The 27,675-nt window shown below is 44.0% G+C and overlaps 1 protein-coding gene and 1 long non-coding RNA gene across 3 annotated transcripts in view; one reads left to right on the top strand and one right to left on the bottom strand.

Moving 5' to 3' along the window:
• The window catches only part of ncanb (neurocan b), a 268,070-nt gene that overhangs the window by 112,190 nt on the left and 128,205 nt on the right, over nucleotides 1-27,675 (bottom strand). For both annotated transcript variants that reach the window (XM_049588829.1, XM_049588830.1), the window contains 5 exons: nucleotides 23,623-23,797; nucleotides 20,398-20,525; nucleotides 16,294-16,587; nucleotides 14,287-15,168; nucleotides 5,588-6,811 (listed from right to left, as the gene is read on the bottom strand). In XM_049588829.1, the coding sequence (XP_049444786.1) occupies nucleotides 5,588-6,811; nucleotides 14,287-15,168; nucleotides 16,294-16,587; nucleotides 20,398-20,525; nucleotides 23,623-23,797 (2,703 nt within the window). The remainder of the gene's footprint in view (nucleotides 1-5,587; nucleotides 6,812-14,286; nucleotides 15,169-16,293; nucleotides 16,588-20,397; nucleotides 20,526-23,622; nucleotides 23,798-27,675) is intronic.
• LOC125896356 (uncharacterized) overlaps nucleotides 1-27,675 on the top strand; it is a 179,240-nt gene that overhangs the window by 112,321 nt on the left and 39,244 nt on the right. Inside the window, exon 2 of the long non-coding RNA XR_007450250.1 lies at nucleotides 9,548-9,677. This is a non-coding gene — a long non-coding RNA (uncharacterized LOC125896356). The remainder of the gene's footprint in view (nucleotides 1-9,547; nucleotides 9,678-27,675) is intronic.

Below are 27,675 nucleotides of genomic sequence, written 5' to 3'. Positions count from 1 at the left end.
TACGGGGGACAGACACGGTTAGACGGCAATTGACAGCCTTGTGGTGTACCACATTGGAGTTCAAGAGGCTATCAAAACATTATGCCGGCGAGAGTCATAACAATGACCAGAGGAGTAATAAAAGACATAAAGTCAGGGAGACGGGGAGCGAGGGAGAGCGAGGAACAAAAAAAGGCCAGTAAGGGAGAGACGCAGAGGAGAGGGAAAGAAGAATAGAGAAAAAGAAGATTGGAGACACAAGGAGGGAGAGGCAGGAAAATCAATAGACTTCTATATGCAGCATCGAGAATGTGCCCTCTCACTGCTCCAGACAGCCTATCCAAGGACTCCAACAGCCAGCAGACAAACTGAACATCTATCCACAGACCCATACTGATAATATGCCACCCCAGCCTGCCCCTGTCTCCATTTATCTCCTTCTTCCCCCCTCCATCTCCAAATACGCACACACACACACACATTCAACCTACTGGCTCTTCTCCTCCAAATTTAACACTCTAATTTGGTTGAGGGCTGGCTGCTGCGTTATTGATGTTGCCAGAGGTCTGATCCATCTTGAGCCCGGGACAAGGCTTTAGTCAAGAAGGCAATAACTCAGAGGCATCCTGTTCCGTGTTTGCCAGGGTATCAGACTGGCATTGGTAATTTAAAGGCTGGATAGACAGCCCACGTTACTGTATCCGCCCCGCCGCGCTTCGTCACCCCGCACGGCTGGACACCGGCGCTCTGAGCCATTTGGTAAATTTCCACGCCTGCTGGGGATTCTCTGGACCCAAAGCCACTTTTGTAACTTTTTTATGAGGTGTTACAAACTTCAATAAATACTGACTTTAGGATTATACAATATGGAAATGAAGATATGAGTAATTAAAAAAGAAATAAAATGAGACGTGTTTACTTTCTCGCAGTGTTCGCAGAGAGGGATTAAGACATGTTCAGTGTGTGTGTGTGTGTGTGTGTTTATGTGATGGCGCGACATGTGGGGTGGATTATCGAGGTTTACTCCTGAGAAGCTTGGCATGCTGGTGCTTCTTCACATACATTTACTTTTTATGTGTGTGTGTGTGTGTGTGTGTGTGTGTGTCCACCCATCTGTGTGGGTTTAGCTGGAGGCCAGAGCGATGGGGAATTGGAAAGCTGGATGTTGCGTTATATACCAGTGTCTTATCACTCTGATATATGGCCAAATAGGACACAGAGGAGCTGAGACTGGCCTGATAACAAACAAGAAATGAGGATTGGAGGGAAGTACAGAAATGTAAAGAAAGAAAGGAGGGAAGCAGGGAGAGAAAAGATGAGGAGAAACAACGTGCTCTCTGGAGGCCCACGGGACTGTGTTAGTGTAGTCTCTGATCATTGATTAAAGAGGTTTATGTACTCCCACCTACAGCATCGTAGAGGACACACTCACCCCTCTCTCCTCTCTCCTCTCCCAGAGCTGTCCATCCCTCTGCCCTTTCCCTCCTCTCCGTCTCTATCTCGCCGCTGTAATGTGCAGACAACCATTGCTGTAATTTTCTCTGTACTATAACTGACAACTACGAAAGGTCACTCAGTGGGAGGGGTCTCCTGCCTCTAATCACTCAACAAGAGCAGGGCCACGCAGTCCATTCAAATGTCACCGTATCAGAAATACTGATAAAGATGAAAAATGTACTCTCATACTCCTGTTTTTTTGTTTTTTTTTTTAATTTCCTCTTGTAATAAACAGACTACCATTCAATCCAAAGAGAGCCAGTGTCCCTGAGCTGCAATTACATAAACCAAAATCTTTCTGTTCCAAATGAAATCTCAATTATATGTCCGCTGCATTAAATGATAAGCTCGGTGTCATGGCCGTGATCCACATTAAGCATTCAGCACAGCACACCTGTGTTGAGCGTGCACGCCTTTATTGGTTTGCGGCTGCCCTTTCTACTGAAAACGCAGTTTTATCAGAACATCCTCCTCCTGCTGTTATTAAATGGAAGAAGTCCCCCGCTTCACCATCTCCTGTCAACTAGAACACATCACTTGACTAAAGATGGTTTCCACTGGGAAAGACATACATGTACTGCTCAGAGAACGCTCACTGTTGGCAGAAAGTGCTCGTAAATGACCAAAAAATGGAGACAATCAAGTGGTGAATCAAGTCAAGTTGGCAAGCTGGTAAAAAAGAAACAGAGTACAGCTATTCCAAAAACATACAGGAGTCCACGGCGGATAAGGAGACAATAAGCCCTTGGGTGCAGAAATGCAAAGGGCCCCACCACCTTTCCACCTTCCCTGTGGTTGTTTTGTGTCTTTTTGCATACGTTTGGGTCTCTTTAAGGTAATTTTGTGTCTTTTTTTGGTCGTCTTGTTCCTCTTCGTAATCATACTGTGTCTCCTTGTGGTTGTTTTGTGTGTCCTTGTGCTTGTTTTGTGTCTTTTTGCAGTCGCTTGGGTGTCTTTGTGGTGATTTTGTGCCTTATTGAGGTAATTTTGTGTCTTTTTTTTGGTTGTTGTGTTCTAGTTTGGAATTATATTGTGTGTCCTTGTGGTTGCTTTGTGTCTCCACGCAGTTGTTTTGTGTCTCTCTGTAGTCGTTTGTGTCTCTTTGAGGTGATTTTGTGTCATTTTTGGTGGTTTTGTTCCTCTTTGTAATCATACTGTGTGTCCTTGTGGTTGTTTTTGTGGTTGTTTTGTGTTTTCTTGTGGTTGATTTGTGTCTTTTTGCAGTCGTTTGGGTCTCTTTAAGGTTATGTTGTGCCTTACTGAGGTGATTTTGTCTCTCTTTGAGGTAATTTTGTGTCTTTTTTTGGTTGTTTTGTTCTAGTTTGTAATCATATTGTGTGTCCTTGTGGTTGTTTTATGTCTTTTTGCAGTCGTTTGGGTCTCTTTGTGGTGATTTTGTGCCTTATTGAGGTAATTTTGTGTCTTTTTTTGGTTGTTATGTTCCAGTTTGTAACCATATTGTGTGTCCTTGTGGTTGCTTTGTGTTTCCTTGTGGTTGATTTGTGTCTTTTTGCAGTTGTTTGGGTCTCTTTAAGGTTATTTTGTGTCTTTTGTAGTTGTCTGGGTCTCTTTAAGGAAATTTTGTGCCTTATTGCGGTGATTTTCTCTCTCTTTAAGGTCATCTTGTGTCTCTTATTGGTCATTTTGTTCCAGTTTGTAATCATATAATGTGTATCCTTGTGGATACTTTCTATCTCCTTGCGGGTGTTTTGTGTTTTTTTGAAGTCAACTGGGTCTTTTTGAGGTAATTTTGTGTCCTATTGAGGTGATTTTGTCTCTCTCTCTCTCTCTCTCTCTGAGGTCATTTTGCATCTTTTCTTTTTTGTTTGTTTTGTGTCAGTTTGTAACCATATTGTGGCCTTGTGGGTACTTTGTGTCTTTTTGCAGTCGTTTGGGTCTCTTTGAGGTTATTTTGTGTCCTATTGAGGCAATTTTGTGTTTTGTGTTAATTTGGTGCCTTTTTTATTCATTTTGTGCCAGTGTGTAATTATACTGTGTGCCAGGGTTGTGTGAGACTTGGGTCTCTTTGTATTTTTGCCTGTTTTTGTCATTATTTTGTGTCTCTCTGCTGTTCCTTTGTATCTCTTTGTGGTTGTTTTTTTCTCTCTTTATGGTCATTTTGAGTCTCTTCCTTATCAGAATGTTTTAATTTGATTAACATTTTGCAGGTGAAGGCCAGCGATGCCCTGGCTACACTGCAGGCGCGCTCAGTAATCCATCAGTTCACAAAAGAATTTGGTGGCTTTTGTGGCCACTAAACCTGCACAAATAAGACAAAAAGAAACTCTGTAATTCTCAAATGCACCCCTAACTGCACTGCCAAGCAAATAGCGTCTCAGAGCTCCTGTGCTATTTGCACAGTATCTAAATTATATGCATATCTTTGGTGCAAAATTGGCCTCTTTCTATGCAAATGAGCCTCATTGCAAAAACAGTCCAATCCACAAAGATCAGTGCTAACAGCCACATGCAGGTACAGTGAAATTTTAAGCGCCTCAGAGAGCTGGTGGTCACTAAAGCGCATTTATTTGGGGTGTCATATGTCACACCCAGACGTTCCAGACTGCCTCAAGTTTTGAGGAATGTCTCTGCACTTCGTCAGTCAGAACCTGCAGCTCGAGGTGTGAACATTTCAGATTTCTTTTCCTCTCTGCTGTTGTTCTGCCTACTGTGTTCTTGATGCAAAGGCAACTTTGCCACATGGATAACTGCAATCAGAAGCATAAAAGGGCAAACTGCACTCAGCTGTAAAACTTAATAAGCATATTTGCACTGTAAAATCATTACCGCAATATCTTTTGTGAAATGGCCCTCGAGACAGGGCAGATTGTGGTTGAAAGTGGTGCACAATTCATGTTGCTACCAGCAGCCACAATCCATTCTTTGTGAATTTCACAGCACATGACAAATGTTCATCTGTCAAACATATTGCAAAATGATGTAAACGCCACTTCTACAGACAGAAGCAAATATTTGTCTGAATGACTAAGTGTTGACATAAGATGCATGTATTCTGAATAGGCTGTTATCCTCATGACTAGTGACTTCATGTAAATGCAGCTTCTGAATCTCTACCATGTGATGACTTATAAAGAAAAGTCTTGCACTTTGCTGAGCAGGGTGACTAATGATCCGCGTCAGAATTTTGAAAATGTATTTTCAAAACCCAGAAAATACCAGACGCACTGAGCTGAGGATCAATGAGCAACATTAGCAGTTTGGCAGAAACACACAATAAATATTTCAGTCATTTCAGACAAAGACATTAAACATAAGGAAACACATTTTGGCTGTTTAGTTTACAAATTCAGCCGACGAAGAGACGAGCGGCCCTTGGAATATAGCGTTTGGTGTGTTTATTTAGTCTGTTGTTTTCTGCCACAGTAGCAGGTCCATTAACTATCAAAAGAAATCAATGAGAGCACGCTGAGGCAAACAGCACGGACACCGCTATTATGGTGAACAACAAGTTCGGGATAGAGTGCGAGACGGGAAAGTTGAGCCGGTCGCGAGAGATCGAGCCGAACGAACATGGACAAACTTGAAAATGAGAAAGGAGAAGAGACCGCAGTCAATTACAAGTCCTATCTTGTAGTTTGTGTCTACATTGATTTGTTGGGGACTAGGATCTCTGCTTCTCCCCAGTTCACCTAATTGCACTCACTCTGACCCGCTAATTACTTCGCTAAGACCTAGTTGGTCTCACCTCGGTGCACTGCCTTGCTGTCTGGTGCTGTCTCTCTAAACCAACGTGGAAGGAAGGGAGAAGAGAGGGCAAGCCTGGTTTAAGAATGCATGATGCGTGTCAGAGTAGGAGAGAGAGGGGAGATGTAGAATGAAACAACAAGAGACAGACACGGCAAGGAAGGAGAGGTGTATATATCTGAGGTGGTTTGCAGAGGCTGTGAACTCGGTTGGAGGGCATTCAGCTGCGTTAACGCACTGCTGTTACTGTACTGTATGTCACCTCAGGACAGCGATGAAGTGAGTGATGTTCCTGTCTCTCACGGAGCTGCGTACATAATTAAATGAATGGCTACTGATTAAATAATCACTCATAATCACGAAGATAACAGTGACAGTGAAGTTCATTCATCTGGAGCTCACATACCTGATGGGATTAGCCCAAAGGCCCAGTTGGGTACAAGGATGCCGAAAGGGTTGTTTGTGTCTTTGTCTTTGTTGCCTGTCGACACCGGAGCTTTGTGTTCCTCCGACTTTGGGCTCATGCCTTTGAAAGGTGTCCACCGACTCCCAACAATGAAGGACTCAGACACTGCCGACCTGGATTCCATTTGTGTGGCGCCAACGTTGGAGTCTGACGCGAAGGTGGTCAACTGAATGACACCAGTAGTCGTTTGAGATCCGGGTGCTAGAGTAGCTGAGAGACGGTCCTGTGGGTTGGGGGTTGTTTTCTCCGTCTCTTCCCGAACCCAAGAAATGGAAATAGACGACTCCCCTAAGGTGGCGCTCTCTGAGGAATTTTCTGTGGTGATTGCTCTGGTGATAGGATCCGTCCTCTGCGTGTCACTAGTAGTCAGAAGCTCCACTGTGGTCACCTCAGTGGTTGTCAGCACCTCCATTAGGGCTTCAGGCGTGGAAGTCACCACCTCCTTTCTGCTATTGTTTTTGCTGTTCTTCCTAAAAAGAGGAGTGAAACCTGAATTTGAACTACTTTCTCCCTTCCATGAAGAAGCAGAGGAGATGGTATCAGTGGGTCGGCGGATGTAGAGGATCTCCCCCCTGGCCTCCTCTGCTGTGTCAGACTCCTGGGGGCCCTGAGGTGGGGTGGTGGGCTGCTGCACCGGCTGCCACTGGGACAGAGTGGTGTGCTCTGCCACAGTCACAACCTCAGTCTGGCCTTGGCTGAGTGAGGACTTTTTTTCAGAACTCAGTTTGACACCACCGCTGTCCATGTTGTTGCCTGTCAATCCAAACCCACCAGGAAAGTTGCTCCCTTCACTGCTCCCCTCAATCTCCTTCTCCTCTCCTGATGCAGTTCTGGCAGCTGATGGAGTGCTCGGATCCTCTCCGTCCTGGTCCTTTCCCTGGCCTGAATAGTTTTCTGGGTTGTCCTGGCGAAGGGAAGTGGGCAGGGTCATCACTTCAAGTGGCCCTGCTTTGGCCTCCATAGGCTCCCACGTGGGACGTTTGCCCACATAGGCCACATTTCCAGGGGGGCCGAGTTTGGAGCCACGCATGGATTTGATGGCCCATCGAAAGTGGCTGCTGGGGGCGGGAGGAGAGGCCGGGCCTCCTCTGGGACCCTGAGGGCCAGATATGTTGACATGTTCACTGGGTGGTGATCTCTCTTTGGGTCCTGATGCAGTGAATTCTGAAGGGAATAAAGAGACAGAACAGACTAATTAATATGATTTCATTACGGGGGCGGGAAGAAGGACGGGGTGGATTTAATTCAATGCATGTGGAATTAGCAATTAAAAGTCAAGCCTGGCTTACATGAGCCCCATATAACTATGACAGGGAGCTCAGTTTCAATATTATTATGAAAACATGACTCTAGTGGGAATGGCAATGTTAGCACTGGCTGGTATGGCTTTCTGTCATGTGTAGACTATTTCACTGATTTGCTTTTACTGCATATGTTGTTTTTGGACGTGGGGCTGTGTGAGATATTTATCCATACTGAGTGTCTTAAGCCACATTTCCAGTGAACACTTCCAGTATGGCACCTTTGGAACCAAAGGTAACCCTTCAGACATGGTACCTAGACCCTAGTGTTTCCACTGCAAACAGTACTCTTAAATGTGGGCGGGGTTGTTGTCACTCACTGCTGTGTCCAGCACTCACTGTATTTCCTCATTACTGGTGACACAGATGGAAGTCTGCACCTCATTTATCGTCTACAGAATGAGGCTGCACGCCAACTTTGTCTGAACAAAATATCAAAGGCTGCGGTGAAAGTTTCTCACGATGGAATATGTAAAAATAGCAGGTTTGTGTATTTAGTTGTTCTAAGGCAAGCTCAGGGGTTTACTGTTGCTGTAGAATATATGCAGTTCACATAATCCATACATCCAGTTGAAATTAATATATATAAACGCACGAAGATCCACTCATTACGAAAAGTGTATGTCATATAAAAACTAAAGTAATGGTCAGAGTTGTCACCCTGAAATATAAGGTGTGCTGATTGATTCACATTGTCAACTCATGCATCGAGTAACATTACAAGTAAACGTTCCACCTTAAAAGTCACCGGCAGTCGGCCCAGTGAATTAAGTTACTTTTTACTCAGACTCCAGCTGCTGTGAGAGGCAGCAAAACACCCTTTGATTTTATAGCTTCAGTCTAACAAAACTCTCCACGGTATGAACAGTGGGTACATGAGCTTCAAAACCAGCCACAACTCAGCCCTGAGCAGAGTGACCGTCCTCTACTGACCAATCAACAGACTGCAGTGTTCACAGCTCCACCTTTTAGTGCCAGATCTGTGTGCTAGGTACCCCAACAGAGGGGGGACCAAGAATGGAATCAGAAAAAAAGCGTATTGAACTGAACTGAACCGTACTGTACTGGTCAGTGGAAATGGGGCTTTTACATACAGTAGATGTTAGTTGGGGTGCCCCCAGTTTCAAAAAGCAGGCATAAGTACCACCACAGAAGGTAAACAATGTACTGCTATGGATGGGGGCAGCTGTAAAAACACATTACAGCCAACTAAGAATACCATGTCATCTATGCTCTCTTCAAAGCCACCAGACTCCTTTGACAAAAACAGTAATTTTACCTCGTAGCACATGGGAGCTGGTGGGCTACTGCTGCCTCGATCTGTTAGATTGTTTGTGTTTTTATGTGACTTCAGTGAATCAAAATTAACCCTCTAAAACACAAAAGTCATACAATGACACAAACAAGGTAGTCAATTGAGGCAAAGGTAGACTAGCATCTCCTGTATTCTGCAAAGTAAAATTACCATTTTTGTCAAAGGTGTCTGGCTTTGAAGAGAGCACAGATGATGGCTTCAGTTCATTGTCAGAAAGAGCTGTCTGACGGCAAGGTAGAGCAGTGAAAATACTCTATATATAGCGTATACTTAAACTGATATTGAGTTTTTTGTTGGCTAAAATAGATTTTACTGCTGCCCCTGTCTATATTCGCACATTGCTTCACTTCTGTGGCATTACCTCTGCCAAACTGCAAGTGTGCCGACTGCCACCCACTCTGGGAAAAACACTGACTGTGAATAAGTACCTCATACAACCCCACTTCATAAAACCTAAAGCATCCCTTTAATATACTTAACTGTGATTAGAAAGTGTGTAGAAACTTAAGAAGAAACTAAGACCACATCCACAGGGATTGTGTCCCACCTGTTCATAGCTTTTCTCCATAGCATTATGCATTCATGACTAAATAAGCAACAGCCAAAAAAACAAAACACATCCTCGGGTATTATGGCTAGACATCATTAGCAAACAACCCCCAAACTGTCATCACATTTTAATTCAAATGTTGCCAAATCCTGGCTGGTGTATGGGAGGATGTGTCATCGCCTTTTCCCAACGGAAAAAGAGCACAGACAGAAATATAAATACAGAAACCTCTTATGGGAAATAACCCACACTGTTCTGTGACAAAAAACTGTGTTCATTAATCATCCCATTGGTCCTAAACCTAAACAATGAAACTTTCCTGCAGATACCTCATTACATGTGAAACTTTATTTTCCCAAAAGCTGTCTCGCTGCCCAATAACCTCTGGTAAAGAGTCGCAATTTTTTATCCAGTCCAATGAATATTTTATTTCAACATATATTTTTTATATGCAGAAACGTTCACATTCATAAATATGCTCATATATTCATTTTTAAATTGGACTTTTTCTTTTTTAAAGGCACCACGGTGACTTTTTACGTCATAATACATGAAATTCTCCGAACAGCCTTTGTGGTATTTGGTGATTAATATACTCTAGCATGTGCTTTTTTGGAAGTTTGTTGAATCTATCCTTTCAGGCTGTCGACAAACTGCACTTTTTGATGAACTGAAAGTAGCATTTAACTGTAATTCACTGTAACTTGGATGTTTTGGGCTTCTTTCCTCCCCAGTGGAGCTGATCTCTGTGGCTGCTAAAGTTGCTGGAGTTTGGAGACAAAGATGGGACTCTCATGGACGCCCATAAACACCCGGGCGCACGCACGCAGAGACACACCAAAAGGATGGAAGGACGTATTCAAAGTAATTTCACACCTCTCTCCTCTGTCCCTGTTTTCTCATTCCCTGCGGATTCTTTTACCCCAAACCGTCTCCTGCAGGGACACACTTGCCTGTGGTGGGAGAAGCCATGTGGAAAAACGCAGGAGCGCTTGCAACACGATAAGCAAATGACTTGCTCCACAACAAGCTCCATCTAGACCTGTTTATTTAGATGAAGTGGCCCACTGTACCTTATCAGCTTACGGCTTTAAACCAGACACTGTCTACACCATCAATAATTCATTCTGTCTGCATGTGTGACTCACGGCTGGTGTGTTGTTGGGTTTTTTTTAGGACTGCAGTGCAGTCGTGTTACTGAGAGGCCCTGCTAGTGTTGCTGCCATCATCATTGCTCAGCTCGCTTTGGCTGTCCTCAGTTCAGTTAACATGTCTGAAAAGTACAGCAATATGGTGGTGGGGGCAACACAACCCAGCACAACAAATTACCACGAGAGGGAGAACATACACAAATATGTCCATGCATAAAATATTAAAATGTGCGTAAATTATTCAGAAGGTCCGCTGTTGCCTTATGCCCAAGTGAGGTTTATGAGCCTGAGGTTCATTTCCATAAGAGCCGTGTAGACCGGCGTAATTGTCCTATTAATAATCCAAATAGCTAATTACATACTTTTACTACACACGCTGATGAAAGTGAGAATAATTAAACACATTAATCTGGTTTGATCATCTATGTAATGACCCATGTAATAAATAAAATGAGACAATTAGGCATAGGTTTGGATGATTTGAGCAAGTTCGGCTCTGACACTGTAAATCTGTCACCGGAAAAAAGCCACAGCTCAACGGTGAAAAGCAGCAAAACAAACTTATAATAAACCCTATTCAGACGGTAATTGTGTGCTTCCACTGTGAGTGGTTCTGCTGTGTTGACTCCACTTTACTGGAGTAAACGGGCTGAGAGAATCCCTCGGGTCAGGCAGACATGATATTAAATTGTGAGAGTGGAGGATGACAATGAGAGAGACACAGAGAGAGCTGGCACCGATGCCACCTCAGCCCATCTGAAGATATGGCGTCTAATAAAAAAGACTGAGGGGAAGTTATTGCGTGGCCATGTGAATCATGTCAGGAGCATCTACACTGAGTGTCAGAGCCCACTGTCTCCCATCGAATAAATTCAGTCTCTGGGGTTGACGTGACTGGTGTGAAGCAGACGTGCATTTCCTTGACAGACAGCCGGGACTCGCATGTTGAGCTTATTCAGATTCTACGTGCGTTTATTGGAGCCAGATCGCTCCAGTAGGAGCTTAACAAAATAACACTTCATTCAATAAAATGTTCAAAAATATTTTGCTGTGCAGGGGGGGATAATTTAAGTCATCGCTCTACATTCAGAGACCTCTTTCAAATTTTCAAAAATAATTTGATTCAATACTTAAATTCTAATCTTTCTTGGATGCGCTGTGTGCAGTGCTTTACACCCCCCCTCAATCAAAGAGGCAACATGGCACCATCAGTTAAGGAGTGTTGAGATCTGAGGAATAGCCTGCGGTGTGCAATAACAGAGTTAATTCAGCTCACTGATGCTAGTTTAAGAAGTGACATCAGTTGGGCAGCTTTCCATCACAGCAACATTAAAGAAAGAACGACTCATCTTCACCCCCCCTTTTTCTGTCTTCCCCTTTCTTCCCTCTTCCTCGCTCCACTCATCCCCCTCCTGTGTTGCTCATCCTCGCTGTAGTGATCATTACCGCCTACCTTCAGAGAGCCGGGGCCTAATTGGCAGAGACATAGATGGAGGTGAGAGCGAACGGCAGCGCAGCCCAGCCTCCACGTTAATTGGATACGGCTGTGAATAATGCATGCGGACTAAAGCTCGGATTTTCATTAATACCATGGGGGCTGGCATCGGATTTCAGGTAGCACAGCAGTGGGTGTTTATATTAATAAAGGCAGCAATTGGTAGGTGAGAAAAGCCTATCACCTTTATTGAATCATTCTTCTGGATGACTGTGGGAGCCTCTTAGTCTTTCTTTGTATCCTCCCCTACAGCTGATGCCAAGGATGTGTCATTTATGGTGACCATTAAAAGAAAAGCTGCCTTCTTCCACCCAGGGCTGCGGCACACTTCCTTTCCAGCTCTCATCTGCTACATTTTTCTCTACTTTTGGCCGATGATCAGTTTCTGAGCTGTATTTGGCTTTACTGCAGGTGCCTTGCTCTGGTGGTCCAGCAAACTTCCAGACGCAAGCAGCTCCTTTAATCTTTAGTCCACCTTTACCCCTGCAGTTACAAGCTAGAGGAAGTGATTTTGGGTTCAGTGCCAGGGTGCTTTCAGGAAGACATGAACATTGACCTGGTGACCTTTTCTATCTGTGTGTGTTGTACCGCGCCATTCCTGAGGGAAATTCACTCCACCGTGGATGTAAACTGTCTGACAGGACCTTTCAGGTGCTTCAGCTCGCACACTGCTCGCACACACACACACTCGTATTGGGGAAGCTTCTCCGCAATGAAAAGTAGTTAAACTATATTTTAACAAAAACTTTTAGCTCATTAAAGCAAATTTATTTTCAAAAAGTATTTCAATGGTGGGAAATTATCACAGTCTGAGTCTGGAAGAGTGTAAGAGTCCTCACCTAACCAGCTGAAGATGTGTTTTAAGGAGATATGCCCCTCTCTCTCCCCCCCCTTCATGCTTACCTGTCCTGTGCATTAAAAAGGCAAAATACCCAAAAAAAATCTTAAAAAAAAGAAAAGAAAACCTTCAGGGGGAACCCATTTGTCGCCATTTATGTGAGGTAACAAAGTGTAACACATCACATTATGTTACATTGGCTTGGATGTGTCATTGGTGCTTTAATGTAATTCTAAAAAGTTTGAAATTAATTCTTGAATAATTTTGTTAATAAATATTTCATGAGTGTCAATTGTTATGTGACAGTAAACAAAAACAAACATTTTGTTGTGAAGAAGGTGATAACACACGTTATATAGTCTTGTGCACAGATATGTAAACAGGTGTGCCTTGAGATTTGGGTTTGCCCTTTGGCGTGCCTTGGGCACAAAAAGTTTGAAAACAAACTGGCCTACTGAATGTATACACATGCTTTTGTTTTTTAATGATTTTAACAGTGAAACAAAAACCGACCCTGCTGTACAGGAACCAGTGAAGGGAAGCAGGGAAACTTTGCTGATATTCAACCAGCTGTGTGTCATCACAGTGCGCGCAGATGAACGTTGTTTGACTTCCATCGGAGATCCCTGCCTGTCTGCTGGTGGAAGTTCGGGTACTAGCATCACAAACATCGTTCATCTGCACACACTGCGATGCCACACAGCTGGTTTAATATCAGCAAAGTTTCCCTTTATATTCATTGTCTTGTGTGGCGATCAGCAGTGATGTGGTGGTTCACTTTTACACTGTGATCTGTAGCCTATAGTTCGGCTTTAGCTTCTAACTATCTTTGTCTTTTTAACCTGTTGTTGCTGCTGAGTCAGTTTGGCATCCTGGATATATCCTTCAAACACAGACTGTAGACCCCTCTGTCTGCTTCTCTCTGAATCACTGTTTCATTTTTACAAAACTATGATAATATTTCTTCAGGGATTGCAGTTAGCTACAGTGTGGGCTCCATGCTTACTCTGACAACTTGACGGACCATCACAAAGGGGCGGGGCTTAATGAAGGTTTCAGTCAAATAGCAGGTGATTATCATTAAATGACTGAGCTGTGGCACTGTGTCATACTGGTAAAAAGGTAAATAGCATCATACAGATTCAATGAATATGTAGTGTGCAATCAGCCACATAAACTGCACAACCCAAAGTAGTTAACTACTGTAAAGGCTACTGAGATTTGAATGTAGTTAAACTGACACTCAGCTACTGATTGATCTACATGTAGTGAACTACTCCCCAACACTGACTCCTGCATTTTTCAGGCCTTCTCCTTCCTCCTAGAGCGTGTCACTCTTTGTGTCTGTACACAGACTTCTTAAATTTCCACCCATGTCTGGTCACTTTGTTTTCCTCATCCCTTTCTTTAATATATTCTCCACAGCTAATACCAGTCAATTTTTTAGTCTGATACTTCTTTGACTCCTAAAAATAAGCTGTAATTTGTGATGCAGGTCTGCTTTGTTCTAAACAAACATTACATATGCAAGCAAACCTTTTATTGTGGAGTGGATTAAAATGCAAGCTTAGCCCCTACTCTCCCTGACAGCCTATACTGTAAACAAAGCACTCTGTCGATAAATACGACAATGGAGGCAGAACAGTCTCCACTCCAACATTCTGCATTACTGTATGTGGTGTGGCCCCTTTTGTTTGTTTGCAATTACTGTTTAATTTAATCTACAGCGATACTTCAAATTGCCCTGCGGAGGAATATATTATAGTTTACTCGAGGGAAAGGAAGAGAGCATAGAAAAGAGAGACAGTTTAAAAAAGCATGACATAAACAGATCCTATATTTGCCAGCCACATTTAAATGCACTAGGCTTTCGTGGGAAATAGAACAGTTTCAATTTACCCTCATTTCTATTTCAATTTCATACTCGGTTTTTAGTTTTAAAGGTTAGAGGTGAACCCAAATACACTCAAACATAAAATGAGCTCATACCGTTACTGCTGGATGGAGGGTTTGGGTTTGCTGCAGTAGTGCTGGAGGCTTGTTCTCCCGGCGGAGTCGTGGTATCGTTTTGCCTTGTGCTTTTGACTGCAGGCACTAATCGAACCAGCGGCATCACCTCTTTCTCCTGCTCAGACAGCCCTTCCTGTGGATTCTGTAGTCCACTGCTAGGAGTCCTGAAGGAGAAACTACCACTCCTGTGCTCCATAATGGCATTGTCCATGCTTCCCTTGTTTCCACTTGGTTTTGGTACACTCAGATTTCTGCTGGATGCCTCTCCCTGCGTCTGGTTCTCTCCTGCTTTTTCCTCGAGCTCTGAAAGCCTCTTTTCTGTCTCCCCTACCTCCTCTCCTCCTCTCCAGTACCTGAAGGGCTTCATCAGAGTGTGAACAAACTCAGCCAACACACTGTTACTAGTCTGAGGCTGAGGAGTGGAGGAAGTCATGGAGGATGGTGTTGGGATGTCAGATGATCCAAAATAGCTGGCGTCTTGTTCTTCGTGAGCAGAGCCTCCATGGCTCTCCAGGGTCTCGAGGTCAGAAAGGCCCATGGCGTTGCTACTCTTTGGGGCGTCAGACTCCTCCAGGCTGGGTTGGCTGGTTATGGGTCCATCCTGTTTTTCACCCCAGCCCTCCTCTGGCCTTAAGTGGATGACGACATGCTCTTCGGAGATCTCAGCAGAGCTGTTGATCCCAGCAATAGAGTGGACTCCTGCGTTCTCCAAGTCAACCAATCCGGTCCAGGTGGAAGTTTTGGGAAAAGGGGCACTACTACGCTGGGCTTCGGTGACAGAAGGGATGGCCTCTGCTGCTGGGTTTGGGGCCTGGTACAAAGCCTGTGCCTCTGCAGCCTGGACCCCTGCTGGCTGGTGGGCTGCAACACACAAAAGCCACATTTCAGCGAAAGCAACAGAACTGTTTGTAACTGGAGCTGCTTTATCTGCTCCTGCACAACACAGCTCTGAACCTCACTTTACCTCTCTCCTCCCGTTGCTGTAAACCTGTTATTACTGCTCACACAAGATTAAATTCAGAGCATGCCGCACGGCGTTGGACTGAAGTTTTGCCACATGTGGCTCTAATTTTTCTACCGCAAAATCCAATAATTTTCAAATTAACAAACACGCATAAGTTGTGCACATGCCACATTAATGAGATTGTATCAACAATATTATTTACATGAAACAAATTTATGCCGTCAAACAAAACGTATTACCATTTTTATCTACTTGTAGCGCTCTGAAAGACATCATTTGTTTTAAATATTAATGCAAATGTGCATACAGCTTTGCGATGTAGAGGTTCATCTATCAGCTGTTTGTTTTGACAAATGCACTGCTGCTCTGCTCGCATGCTGTTCTTGTTTACTTAAAATGATTGGGTTATGTGGATGTTTCGCTTCAATGAAAATTTCATAAGCTGACACTGTGAGAGATGAAAATGTCACTTTTTTCCCCCATCTGTGGAGATACAATTGTCAAATATCAGTCTGCTACAATCAATGGAAGCCAGGAAAACAAAAATAAGCCCCAGATGCAGAATCATAGGTTTGATAATGCACGACATAAACAATATCACTGAGCAGAATGTGATGTAAAGTCGATCCAAAGTGACGATATAACTAACTTATTCCAGTCTCAGTTGGCACATGATAAAAGACAAGGTCAGACACACAGTCACTGCAAACCCCAGTTGGACTCATTCATGCTCTTGCTCTTTCTATCTCTCTTCCTTTCTTCCTTACCTTCCTCTCTTTCTCTTTGTATCCCTCCCTCTCCCTCTTGAGCTTCACTACACGCAACATACAAGCCCTCAAATTCATCAGGGAGGGACACAAATGTCACACAATCTCTTCGCAACTACTTCATGTGTGACACAAACATGTCGTGCTAATTAAAAACCAGAATGGAAAGCAAGTCCCCAGACCTCTCTGCCGTTGCCATGGCAATTACCACAATGATGCTGCACCGAGTTTATCATCACAAGAGCTGGCGTGTACCTCGGTAGCAGAAGGCGTCGTACAGGGCCGTGGTGTCGGGGAAGCCAGTGCGGTTGGGGTTGTTGTAGACAGTCCGCACCCCGGGCTCGTCTCCGCCGCAGTTCTTCCGCGGGACGTTGATAGGGTAGCGGGCGCTGCCGTCTGCAAGCCAGCCGGGGTCACACTGGTCCAGGCCGGCCTGCCAGGCGAGGTAGAGCTGTCCGACAGTGGCTAGCTGGGCTCCAAGGGAGTGGCAGTGGGTGGAGGCTGTGGCCAGGCTCAACTTATCTGGCAGTGTGGAGTGGAACACTTCACCTGGAAGGAGACGAAGGAGAAGAGAGATTTACAGTCCATGGTAGTACATACAGCCGTCAGTAAAGATCGTCTTTGTTGAGCTGGCTTATGATTTGTGAGTCTGGTTGTACAAAGTGATGGAGCTACATTTGTGTCTGAGTCTGTTTTACGAAGAGTGTGTGCGTATCAGTCTGTCAGCGCCTTCTTTTACTTTAAAGCCAGTAAGTTCCAGCTATTTTCTTTCTCTTCTTCGTAAACTCTGACAAAGAAATAAAGGTGGAGACTTGAAGTTGTGTGATAAAAGCAAAGTTTTACGCGCTATGCATAAGAATGCACTTTATTTTTTTGCATAAAAAGTATTAAAAAAGGCATGAGTGATTCAAAGAACGGACTATATAAAGACAGTTCTTTGAATTCAGAGCAGCAGCAAAGGGGGATCTAAGAGAAAGACAAATACACTGACTGCAACTGAAGGAGAAGAAGAAAAGAGAAGATGAAGAGAGGTGGGGTTGATGTGGATAAAATAGTGATGCAAAAATAGGGCCTCGGCAAAGCCAGGCAGAGAGAGCTCAAGAGGACCACTGTGTCTGTGCAGCACAAATGAAATCGTGTGATCAGAAAATTCACTGGCAGTTCAGTTTGTGATGAAAAAAATATGAGCGGGTGGGGTGGACAGTGGGAACGAGGAGCGGAGAACAGATGAAGTTGGATATGAGGGTGCAGGAGATTTATGCTGAGAGTAAAGAACGGTGTTGCTGATTTATTGAACTGAGATGAGGGGGTAAAGGGTGAAGATGCGGACAAAAGAAGAAAGAGGAAGAAAGGGATTATGTGAGGAGTGATATGTGAGAAGAATAAAGAAGACGATGGAGATATTTATGGGAAGGCTGGTGACAAGTTGCTAATTAATACTGACTTATGGTGAAATAAAAAAAGAAATGATGACAGAGTGAAAAAGAACAAACACTTCTGATACAGCAAACCAAACAGTGTGGAAATTTCGACATAGAGAATTCTTAATTTAACCAAGGTTTGTTGTTTTCTTTTTACAGAATAATGGAGAAACACCCGCTTCATATCCGCTAGCAGACAATTATCTGCTGATTGATTCAATCAGGTTGTTAATTTCACTTAATTATATTGTAAACTGCTGGATACAAAGTCTGCAGGTGGTCGTGCAATCTTCTCCGCTCAGCATCTCAGTCACATACAGGGTCTTCACATCTATAAATAGCTCTGGTACTGTAACTATTACGTTTAATAACAGTTGTGGTCATACCACCTAGTAACAAGTGACCCCGATAGACGTTCCCCTGCAGGGTGTTTGATTGTGGTGTTAAAAAACCTGCTGTGCTTATGATTGTTGTTCGGAGTATGCAAATATAACAAAGCCATAACAACATTTCAGTCCGTCCACTGTCGCTGACGTAATTATAATGTGATGGCACAGCAGAATATGTGCTGGATTGATATTTGGCGTTTACGCTTCCCGTAAGGAAACACCAAGCTCAGAACAGCAGGGAGCTGGGAGTGATGATGATCATTTTCCCCCTCGGGAAGTCTACAGGTGGACGCTGGGGGTCGAGGCTGGGCTGATGAAATGCTGCAAAATGATCAGTGGCGGCTGCGAAAGGGTACGTTAGATATACAGTGAAAAGAGTATGTCATGTATGAGTGGGAGTTAGCTCGCAGGGATCGCTTCTGTACATCAAATATCTAAGGAGTCTCAAGAAGGAGCAGCAAAAGCCGACCAGAAACTTCAGTTGCCTGGATGTTATCTTCAACAGTACCAACGGCACCACATAGAGGAAGAAAGGCCTCCAGTCATGTGGATATTGATTAGAATAAAAATCTATTTCCATCCTGCTTGCAGGTATAAATCCATAACCTCCCATAAAGTTTCAATATAGTTTATATTTGTTGGAGTTTTGTTAGATCTGACTTTCATATCGGCTGTGCCCAGTAGCTCCTTGAAGTAGAACACCACCTAAATTACGGATTCCAGTGTTTTTATCCGCAGCCCAGGGAAAGTTTGCTCAATATTTTTGAACATGAGCTGCTCTCTCTCAAAACCAGAAACCAGAGAAGTTAGTGTGGAGCTGCTTCATGTACAATGAACAGGAGCCTGATTTTGTGGACCCACAGATATGTTTTTTTCACAATTTTTGCAGCATGGTGGTGCAGTGGTTAGTGGTTAGTATTGTTGCTTCACAGCAAGAGGGTTCCCTGGTTGAACCCCGGAGTGGGGGAGCCCTTGTGTGTGGAGTTTGCATGTTCTCCCCGTGTCAGCATGGGTTTCCGCTGCGTACTCCAGCTTCCTCCCACAGTCCAAAGACATGCAGGTTAATTGGTGACTCTAACTTGTCCATAGGTGTGAATGTGAGTGTGAATGGTTGTCTGTCTCTATGTGTCAGCCCTGTGATAGTCTGACAACCTGTTCAGGGTGAACCCTGCCTCTTGCCCAATGTCAGCTGGGATAGGCCCTAGCCGAATAAATGAATGCATGAACAAAGTTTGTTATGTACATAGATCAAAAGGCGCTGAGCAAACGCTGCGTCAACTCATTAGCTTGAATGCTACATTTATAAAATTTTCACTGCTATACCTGCTGTCAGACAGCTCTTTCCAACGGGAAACTGAAGCTGGTTTCTCAAAGCCATGCTGGTAGATTTGGTTAAGAAAGATTTGGCAAAGCGACATAGTACATAAAATAAGCACAGTAGATACGTCACATAGGTAGGACCACTGTGTTGTACTGTATGTCGTTTGAGGCTGCAGTTAGCGCTGAAAAAACAAGAGTGCCAATTTCACATATCTCCACAATTTAAATCAGTTGTCAGTTGTCCACCCTGAAGGGATTGTTGCTGTTAGTGTGACATCACAGTCAACACATTCTCCTGTGTGCTCTCTGTGTCATCTAAAACATCTTTCCCAATTCACTGTCTATGGAGCAGCTCCACACTTTATACTTGATGACAACATTACTAATATTTCTGGAGTGCTTTAAACCATAGGAATAACAGATATGAGTTTTGAAAATGGGTGTAGTTCTGTTGCTCTGCATGTCAAGTTTTCTCCTGAAGCACGGCACAAATGCATGTTATAATAACAGTGGGGACAGATTTTCTGCTCCAAATTCTTTGGAAATTTTTAAACGATTTTATGCAAAAGCAAACAAAAGCAGATTTCTCATTACTTGCCGACAATCCTCGATTTTCATGGCTGAAATGCCAACTGTCGCTGGCAGATTTTATCAGTTGTAGCTAGCTACTTAATCAATCTGCCTCCAGCTGACTTGCCAAAACTTTCCATTGACTCTTTTAAAAACAAGAGCAGTGTAAAAGCCCCTTAAATATACACTCTCTGGCTACACACTGTACATGACATCATGCTAACAGTGTGAGGCTAAGGCTACATGGCCCAGATAAAAAGTCAGCATCATCACCAGCTGATGATTCATGTCAGAGACATGGAAATGGAGGATCTGTGTTGTTCTTGATATAATACAATACCTCTTAGCTAGTTAGTCAGACAGGCAAACATTCAGATAAACTGCCTGTGGTACTGCAAATCAAAAAGTAAAGTTTTCGGATAACACTACTGACCCATTTAGCTTATGCCTGCAGGAGGTTGTGACATGACAGCTGGACTGAATATTGTCTCTCTTTCTCCCTCTCACTTCCATGACCTCTCCTCTGCTACAGCCCTCTTCCTTTCAGCGCTAACAGAGTATTAACTCCTGGTCGCAGCGTTCTCGCGCTGCACACCCACGGCTTAGTGGACCCATGCATGACTAAACCCAAATTTATGGTTGAAGCTCCTGACTCCTACCTTGAAGCTGCTTAGCGAAGCAGTAGACATCAAACAGCTCATCAGGGGACCTATCGCCGTAGTTACGGACTCCAGGTGAGTCCTCGCGATCGCCATAGCAACCGGGCCGAGGTGACTGGATGGGATACCTGCGGAGAGAAACCAAGAGATGGGGACAGAGAGAGTGGGAGAAAAAAAGATTAATACAGCTTGGCCATGAAGAAGGCAGCCACAGACAAACTTGGCTCCCCAGGGACTGAGTCTGTGTTCACAAGCATACAAAATAAGATGAAAACCGAACTACACTTTTATCATCTCCTGCCCTGAATACAATGGCTTTAAGTTTATCTCCCTCCCAGAGATTATCCAAATATATTACTCAAAGAAGAACGAAAAATAAACACATAAACCTCCCCCCTGAAACTGGCTGTAATGCCAAAGCAAGTTATACAGTAACATTCATTACATGTCACAACAACCTCAGGACAACAACTGTAAAGCACTTCAATAGATAATATCTTGCTTCCTTTAATTATTCTGCCCTCAGTATAAGTTTCACAGAAAAACTGCCCTGCCATTTCACTTAAAATCGTTTCGAAATCTGTTTAATGCTCTGCCAATGTAAGAATTTCAGTAGCACTATACAGCTTTAGAGAGAATGAGAGAAAGGGAGGTAGCGGTAGGAAGTCAAGGAGAGGTTAAAAGAATCAGGAATTCCTTCAGTGGCTTGGCATGCCTGTGGGGCTGAGAAAACAGCGATCTATATTCAGGCTCCAACTGAGCAATTATTCCACAAGAACATTGATTCCAGCAGCACCAGGGCACAGGCAAAGAGGCTGATTAAAAGATTACGCTGGGCATACAGGGACTTAGGAAGTACTTGGAGCAGACGCACACACAAATGCACAAACACACACAATCAAACATACATGCAGAAGACACACATGCCTGCCCATAACCATAGACCTGCAGTTCTTTTCTTATGTAGCGGCCTGTTTTTCATCAGAGTAAAACAAGAGAGCTAAGTCCTGTAGTGTCTCTGGCCTCAGCTTCTCTCTTTCTGCCTGGTGGCTGATGAAGCGATGGCTGATGTCTGTATTTTTTCCACCGTATTAATTGGATACTTTCCTCCTGGCTGATGTGCAGTCGGAGCCTCCTGGATCTGGACCAATTAGATAACTCCCTGGTGGAAACAACAGGAGCGTAGGACGGAAGGAGAGGAAGAAATAGGAGAAGGAAGCCGTGCCGCAGGAAAGTTGTGAAAAAAAACTGTCAGGAAGACAACACTCAATCTGCTTGACTAGTGGAGCAACAGCAATTTGAAATTAAAATGTAGATACGGAGAACGCTGTTGAGATACGAGCTCTGACTGGTAATGTAGAGAGGGACTTTATGGAAGGTGGCAGGCTGAAGCACACGCAGCAGCCTGACAGACAGCTCAGAGGGGGCAGATGTAGTTAACTGCCTTTCCAGTTTGCAAACAAGCAATTAGGTCCAATTATGTTGCACAGTTTTGTGTTCATAAAAACTCCCAAAAAGATCAAAATGACTTGCTCGCTGCCACACTTCATACTCCTACTACTTCATCAAGTTATGTGTTTTTAGACACATTTCTAGTAGCAGAGTGCATTTATTTTTTACCATGTTTGATCATGTGGCAAATTATCAAAAATATTAGGGCTGGAACAACTGTCTGATAGAGATTTTAAAAAAGCAGTTTGGCCAAACAAGCAAGAGCTGTCAGCAAACCTTCCTACTTAAAGCCCAAGACTGCTGGTTAATATCTAGCCCAGCATATTAAGATGCAGCTGCAAAGTATGTGATAATCAGGCACTGGAGAAGCAATGTTCTATTTTGCTGGCCTGTCAGTTATCATTAACTCCAACCAAATCTCCAGACTAGATGTTGGCTTGGTATGTTTTTGCAGTTTGTAGATTTGTAACATTTGACAGTATAATGCAGCAGAAACTTTACATTTTAACAACACTGTAATTAACGTGTTGTTTAGGCACAAAAAACACTGGTTTATGATAAGGAAAAGATCATGCTGGCTTTGGTGCCACATCCACAGCTAGGAATACCGCTGATTTAGCGCTTAAAAGAAACCAGTTTGGGTGGCACAATTGCCTCTGGAAATGCCACGATGTCTAGCTAGAACATATCCAGTTTTGGTGGCACAATTATGGCTGGAAATGCCGCCAATGTCTTGCTTAAAAACTTTAGGTTACTTGCATAACCCGGTTCTCAGAGTAGCCTGAGTGAGATGTCTCACTATGTTTGTTCATCTCAACTCTAACTTATTTATAAAGCACATTTAAAAACGACTCACGCTGACCAAAGGGCTGTTCAAAAGGATTAAAATTCTAAAAACGCCTACATAAGAGGCAACGTAATTGTCAGGTACACAGCTCACACATTAGGAGACACAACACACACAGGCATGCATCAGGGAAAGACACATCAGGGGCACTCAAATGCTAATGAATGAAAGTAGGTTTTAAGCCTGGACTTAAATGAGTAAATGGAGGGGGCAGATTTGATTGGGAGGAGGCTGCTGTTCCACAGTTTGGGGGCAGACACAACAAAGGCACGATCACCCCTGAGCTTAAGTCTGGAGCGTGGGACAGCCAGGAGCCCCAGGTCAGCTGATCTGAGGGACCTGGACGTAGAATAGGGGGTTGGAAAGTCTTAGATGTAGGATGGGCCCAGACCGTTATGGGCTTTGTACACAAACAGGAGGACCTTAAAGTCAAATCTTAACTTTACAGGCAGCCAGTGGAGAGAGGCTAAAACAGGTATGATATGGTCTCTCCTCTGGGTACCTGTGAGGAGTCTGGCAGCGGCGTTCTGAACCAGCTGGAGGCAGGACAGAGTGGTCTGCAGTGTTCTGCTGCTTGAATCAGGACTGTAAATGCTGTCAACGTCTTGCTAAAAAACAACCAGTTTTGGTGGTACAATAGCTGCTGGAAATTCCGTGATCTGCTAAAAAGCAGACGCAGCATTTGTTGGTCTCGAACAGTGGTCTGCGGCTTGGCAGTAGTCTCGCCTTGGTGTCACAAGATGAACCATTCCCTTCCACCTAAATTTCTACTCTTATAACTGTGTTGCTGCCAGTATCAAAGACACTGCCCTGCATCACAGAACAACCATAGAGACAGTGAAGAGTGTCCACTTGATATTTATTCCAACAACAACAAACTATAGCTTTTGAACCTGAAACTGTGTATGTAAAGTTGATAACCTCACCGTACAGTCTGGTCAGACAGCCAGCCGGCATCACAGTTGTCATATCCATCAGCGAAGGTCGCCTGCAGCTGGCCGGGCGATGCGATGACTGCTGAGTTCTCCACACACACTCTCTTGGCGTCAGCGAAGGACAGGGCGTATCGGTCATGAGGGGCTCGGTAGTGAAATACCACACCTGGAGCAAAGAGATACGGCGTGTGATAGGAAGTAGGAAGGATACTCCAGAAACTAATCACGTGGATTTATGACCTGCAACCTCTGGGTCACAGAAATATTTATGAAGTGCAACCTTGAGCCGTAAAAACAGGAGCATGTACGCGCTCACAGATACATAAACACAGAGCCCTCTAGACATCCACATCATGTACTGACATTGTTCCATCTGCGTAGGAGGAAACTACAGCATTCAGGTTCAACAACCCGCGTACGTGAGTCTCATTTGCATCAGACAGTCTGTCGGCTTATCATTAGAGAAAAGAGATGTTGCCCTTGGATACAGTGGATGACAAACAGTGGTGATGTTTATTTTACTGCTTTAACAGTACACACACAATGTCACCCTGCTGCCACCAGTGTCTGCGTTGCTGTACTCATGATGGAAAGACAAAGAATGCAAACATAGAAATAGAAATAGGCTGCATTCAAGGAGATGCATATATACAGTACACGTCGAACCACAGAGACAGAAGAGACAGGGTAAGAGGTAGACAGGAATACAAAAAAGAGCGGGAAAAAAAAATTGGAAGAAGAAAAAAAAAATCAACTGGGAACAAAGTGTGACACAATTCCCTTAGCTGTGAAAGGGGGCATATATTCCACTTAAATAGGAAAGGAATAGCTTTAGAAGTGTCCATCTAATGTTCCCTCACCTCCCACCTCTGCCTGCCATTCATACAGTGCTGCTCCCCTGAGGAGCATCCAGCGACATAAAAGCCAGTGGGCGTCTGGCTACTAACACAGCTCCTTTATCTTCGCTGGCTTTGTCTGGGAGAGTGACAGAGATTCCTGGGAGATGGAGGCCTGCATGGCAATTTGAGCATTAGCACTCCAGGCTATGGGCGAAGAAAGCAAGCAGGGCCATGTGTGTTTGTGTGTCACACACACACAGACACAGTTCCCACAATCCCAGCAGTCCATCTCGCCATTTTGTCATCTCGGTCTTATTCTCCTCTCCACAAAAATGTAGCGCAGAGATCCTCTCTTTCTCTACTGCATTTTTTTTTCTGCTAATTTCTCAGTTTCCATCCTTTGTCCTTGGAGGCTGTGGGATCTTGTCCAAACAGATATGCTAGCTCACTGGCTAATGCGTACACTAGAGAGACAAATGGGTTTCCTCTCAGTATGGGAAACCCGGACTTATTCCACATGAGGGCTGAATGCCCAATACCTCATGCCTCTATTTTTACCCTCTGCATCTTCACACACTGTCTCCAGAGAGGAGAACAGGAAGGCACCATTTGTGGGCAGGCCCCATGTTTTATGACTGTAGGCTGCCCCCATTGTAGCACAGCCGAGCAGTTGGTGTCCCTCGGCAATATTGTTTAGTACACTACACTGTATTACAGCTTATACGGATTTACTCTGTTCAAACTCAAAATGAAATTTAAATTCTCCACACTTTTTGCGTATGAGAGTATATCTATGATGATCATTAGGGGTGGGGGAAATTTCCGAATCTTAGATGCATCGCGATTCAGACGTGGACGAATCTGAATCGATTCACAAACTTCCAAATTTCGATTATTTAAATCTGTTAATTAGAGTAATACAGAAGGTTCTAAATAATGCGGAACTAAGAAGTGCGGTACGTGTCATCTCTGGGACACTTTGGGATGCGCACCTAGAGCAGACACGCGCACAGAGGAAAACAAACATGGCTGACCGCTACCCACCTCGCTGTGAGATCCGAACAGCTCCTTCTAATTTAACAGCTCCTTCTACAACGCTGATGGTGGAAGCGAACTGGAAAAGAGCCACGTTATATGTAAGCTGTGTCGTGCTAAAATAAAATACTTTGGCAACACAACAAACATGAGAAGCCATGTAACTCGATTCCACCTGACGGAGGAGTCAGGGAGACGGCAGGCTGTTGTTGCTGCGGCAACTAGTGGTGCTACCGACCAGAGAACAATCGAGGAAGCAATTAGAAAGCTGCCACCCTCATCGGAAAAGGCAAAGCGAATTACGAAGGCCATCGCGGCATTTATTGCCAAGGATTTGAGTCCTTATTCTGTCGTGGAAAATCAGGGATTTCGAGCACTGCTGCATACACTGGAGCCCAGATACACCATCCCATCCCGACGCTATTTCACCGACACTCTACAACCAAACCAAAACAGAAATCATGGCCTCGCTGTTGAAGGCAGGTAGGATCGCAGTTACATGTGATGCCTGGATGTCTGTCACCACCGAATCATTTGTTACTCTAACTACACATTTTATCTTGTGATTTAAGATACCTGTTGTTACCTTTGGTTCCATACAACGAAGTTGTAACTTTCCAGTTTGCACGCATTTCCATTTATATGTTTAATAAAATATAATGGAAATGAATTCAACTGTTTCTTATTACAAATGCACTGTTTTTAAAAATTGCAAGTGTTGAATGCTTATTCAGTGAGACAAAAAGAAATGTGTGTTGTGAAAAAGTGCATCAATATACATAAATTAAAGATGCATCAATAATCGTTTTATAATCGAATCGTAATCGTTATCGAATTGTGAGGTGCCCAAAGATTCCCACCCCTAATGATCATATACAGACCAAGTTCTGCTCCTCGTGGCAGCAGCACTCCCAGATGTCAGTGGCCCCCCAGCAGGACACTGCACCATGTCCCACCATAAACAACTGCTCAGGATTGGTCCGAGGATCGTGACAAAGATCTGAAGACGTCAATCTGGTCTCCATTTTCCCAGATCACAATCTGATTACGCATTCCTGGGACGTGCCAGTACCCTAGACGTACCCTCGATCCACAGTGAAGCCTCCTTGGATCGGACTTGGCTCTGACCTGTTGAAGCACAGACACAGGACCTCTGGTGGATGTCCTGTGGTGTCTGGCATCAGGGCGTTGGCAGTGGATCCTTTGAGTCCTATGAGTTGTGAGGTGAGGTACTGGCACGTCCCACAGTTGCCAGATTAGATTGGGATCTAGCGAATGTGAAGGCCAGGTGGATGCCAGGAACTCTTTGTCATGTTTCTTGGGACATTCTTGAGTTGTGTTTATGGTCTGGCATGGTGCATTGCCCTCCGTGAGGCCACTGCCACTGAGGAATGCCGTTGCCATGAGGGGGGTTACTTTGTCTGCAATGGGGTTTGGGTGGGTGGAGCGTGTCAGGTGGCATCCACATGAATGCCAGGAACCAAGGTTTCCCAGCAGAACACTGGATTGTAATGAAACGATCAATGTTATTCATTTCACCAGCCAGTGGTTGTAATGTTTTGGCTCATCAGTGTAGCTACTGTATTTCTCCACTTTTCACAAGATACACCCATTTTTGAGCACGTTTTTCCCCAAGAGTGTTTTGCAGGGTCCCGTCCAACTGTGCTGTGATTAGCAAGAATTCACTGAGGTTTGAATGCAGTTAGGGTAAGGGCAAAAAGGTCATGGTAAGGGTTAGTACTAGCCAATCACAGCAGTGGGGCAGGACTAGGTGTAACACTCTTGGGAAACAAAAGGTTTTAGACAGATGTGTAGAAACACTGTGTGAGCTCTACTGACTATGAGAGCACGTCATAACCTTGTATAGACTACAAACACTGACATAAGATGTTTTCCCTCCTTTTCAACAAGCCTGCATAACATCATCAGAGTTTGGCAAGTTACTCTTTAAAAATGTAATAATTACATATTACAAGTTACTTATTGCACTACTTTTGCTTTACTTTCACCAAAGTGACCTCAGAAGAACTAACGGGCATTTTAAATGGATGAGGGTCATGTTGATTCACAGCAGGTAATCAAAGCACAGACGCTTCAGTTTATTACAGTTCATTTCATCCATCCGGTGCTGAGCAGGTCTGACCTATTTATGCATTCACATACAGTGGTT

Source organism: Epinephelus fuscoguttatus, linkage group LG10, assembly GCF_011397635.1.
Source record: "Epinephelus fuscoguttatus linkage group LG10, E.fuscoguttatus.final_Chr_v1".
Classification (NCBI taxonomy): Eukaryota; Metazoa; Chordata; class Actinopteri; order Perciformes; family Serranidae; genus Epinephelus; species Epinephelus fuscoguttatus.
The sequence above is the reverse complement of the archived record's forward strand: the minus strand, read 5'-3'. Positions and strand labels throughout refer to the sequence as shown.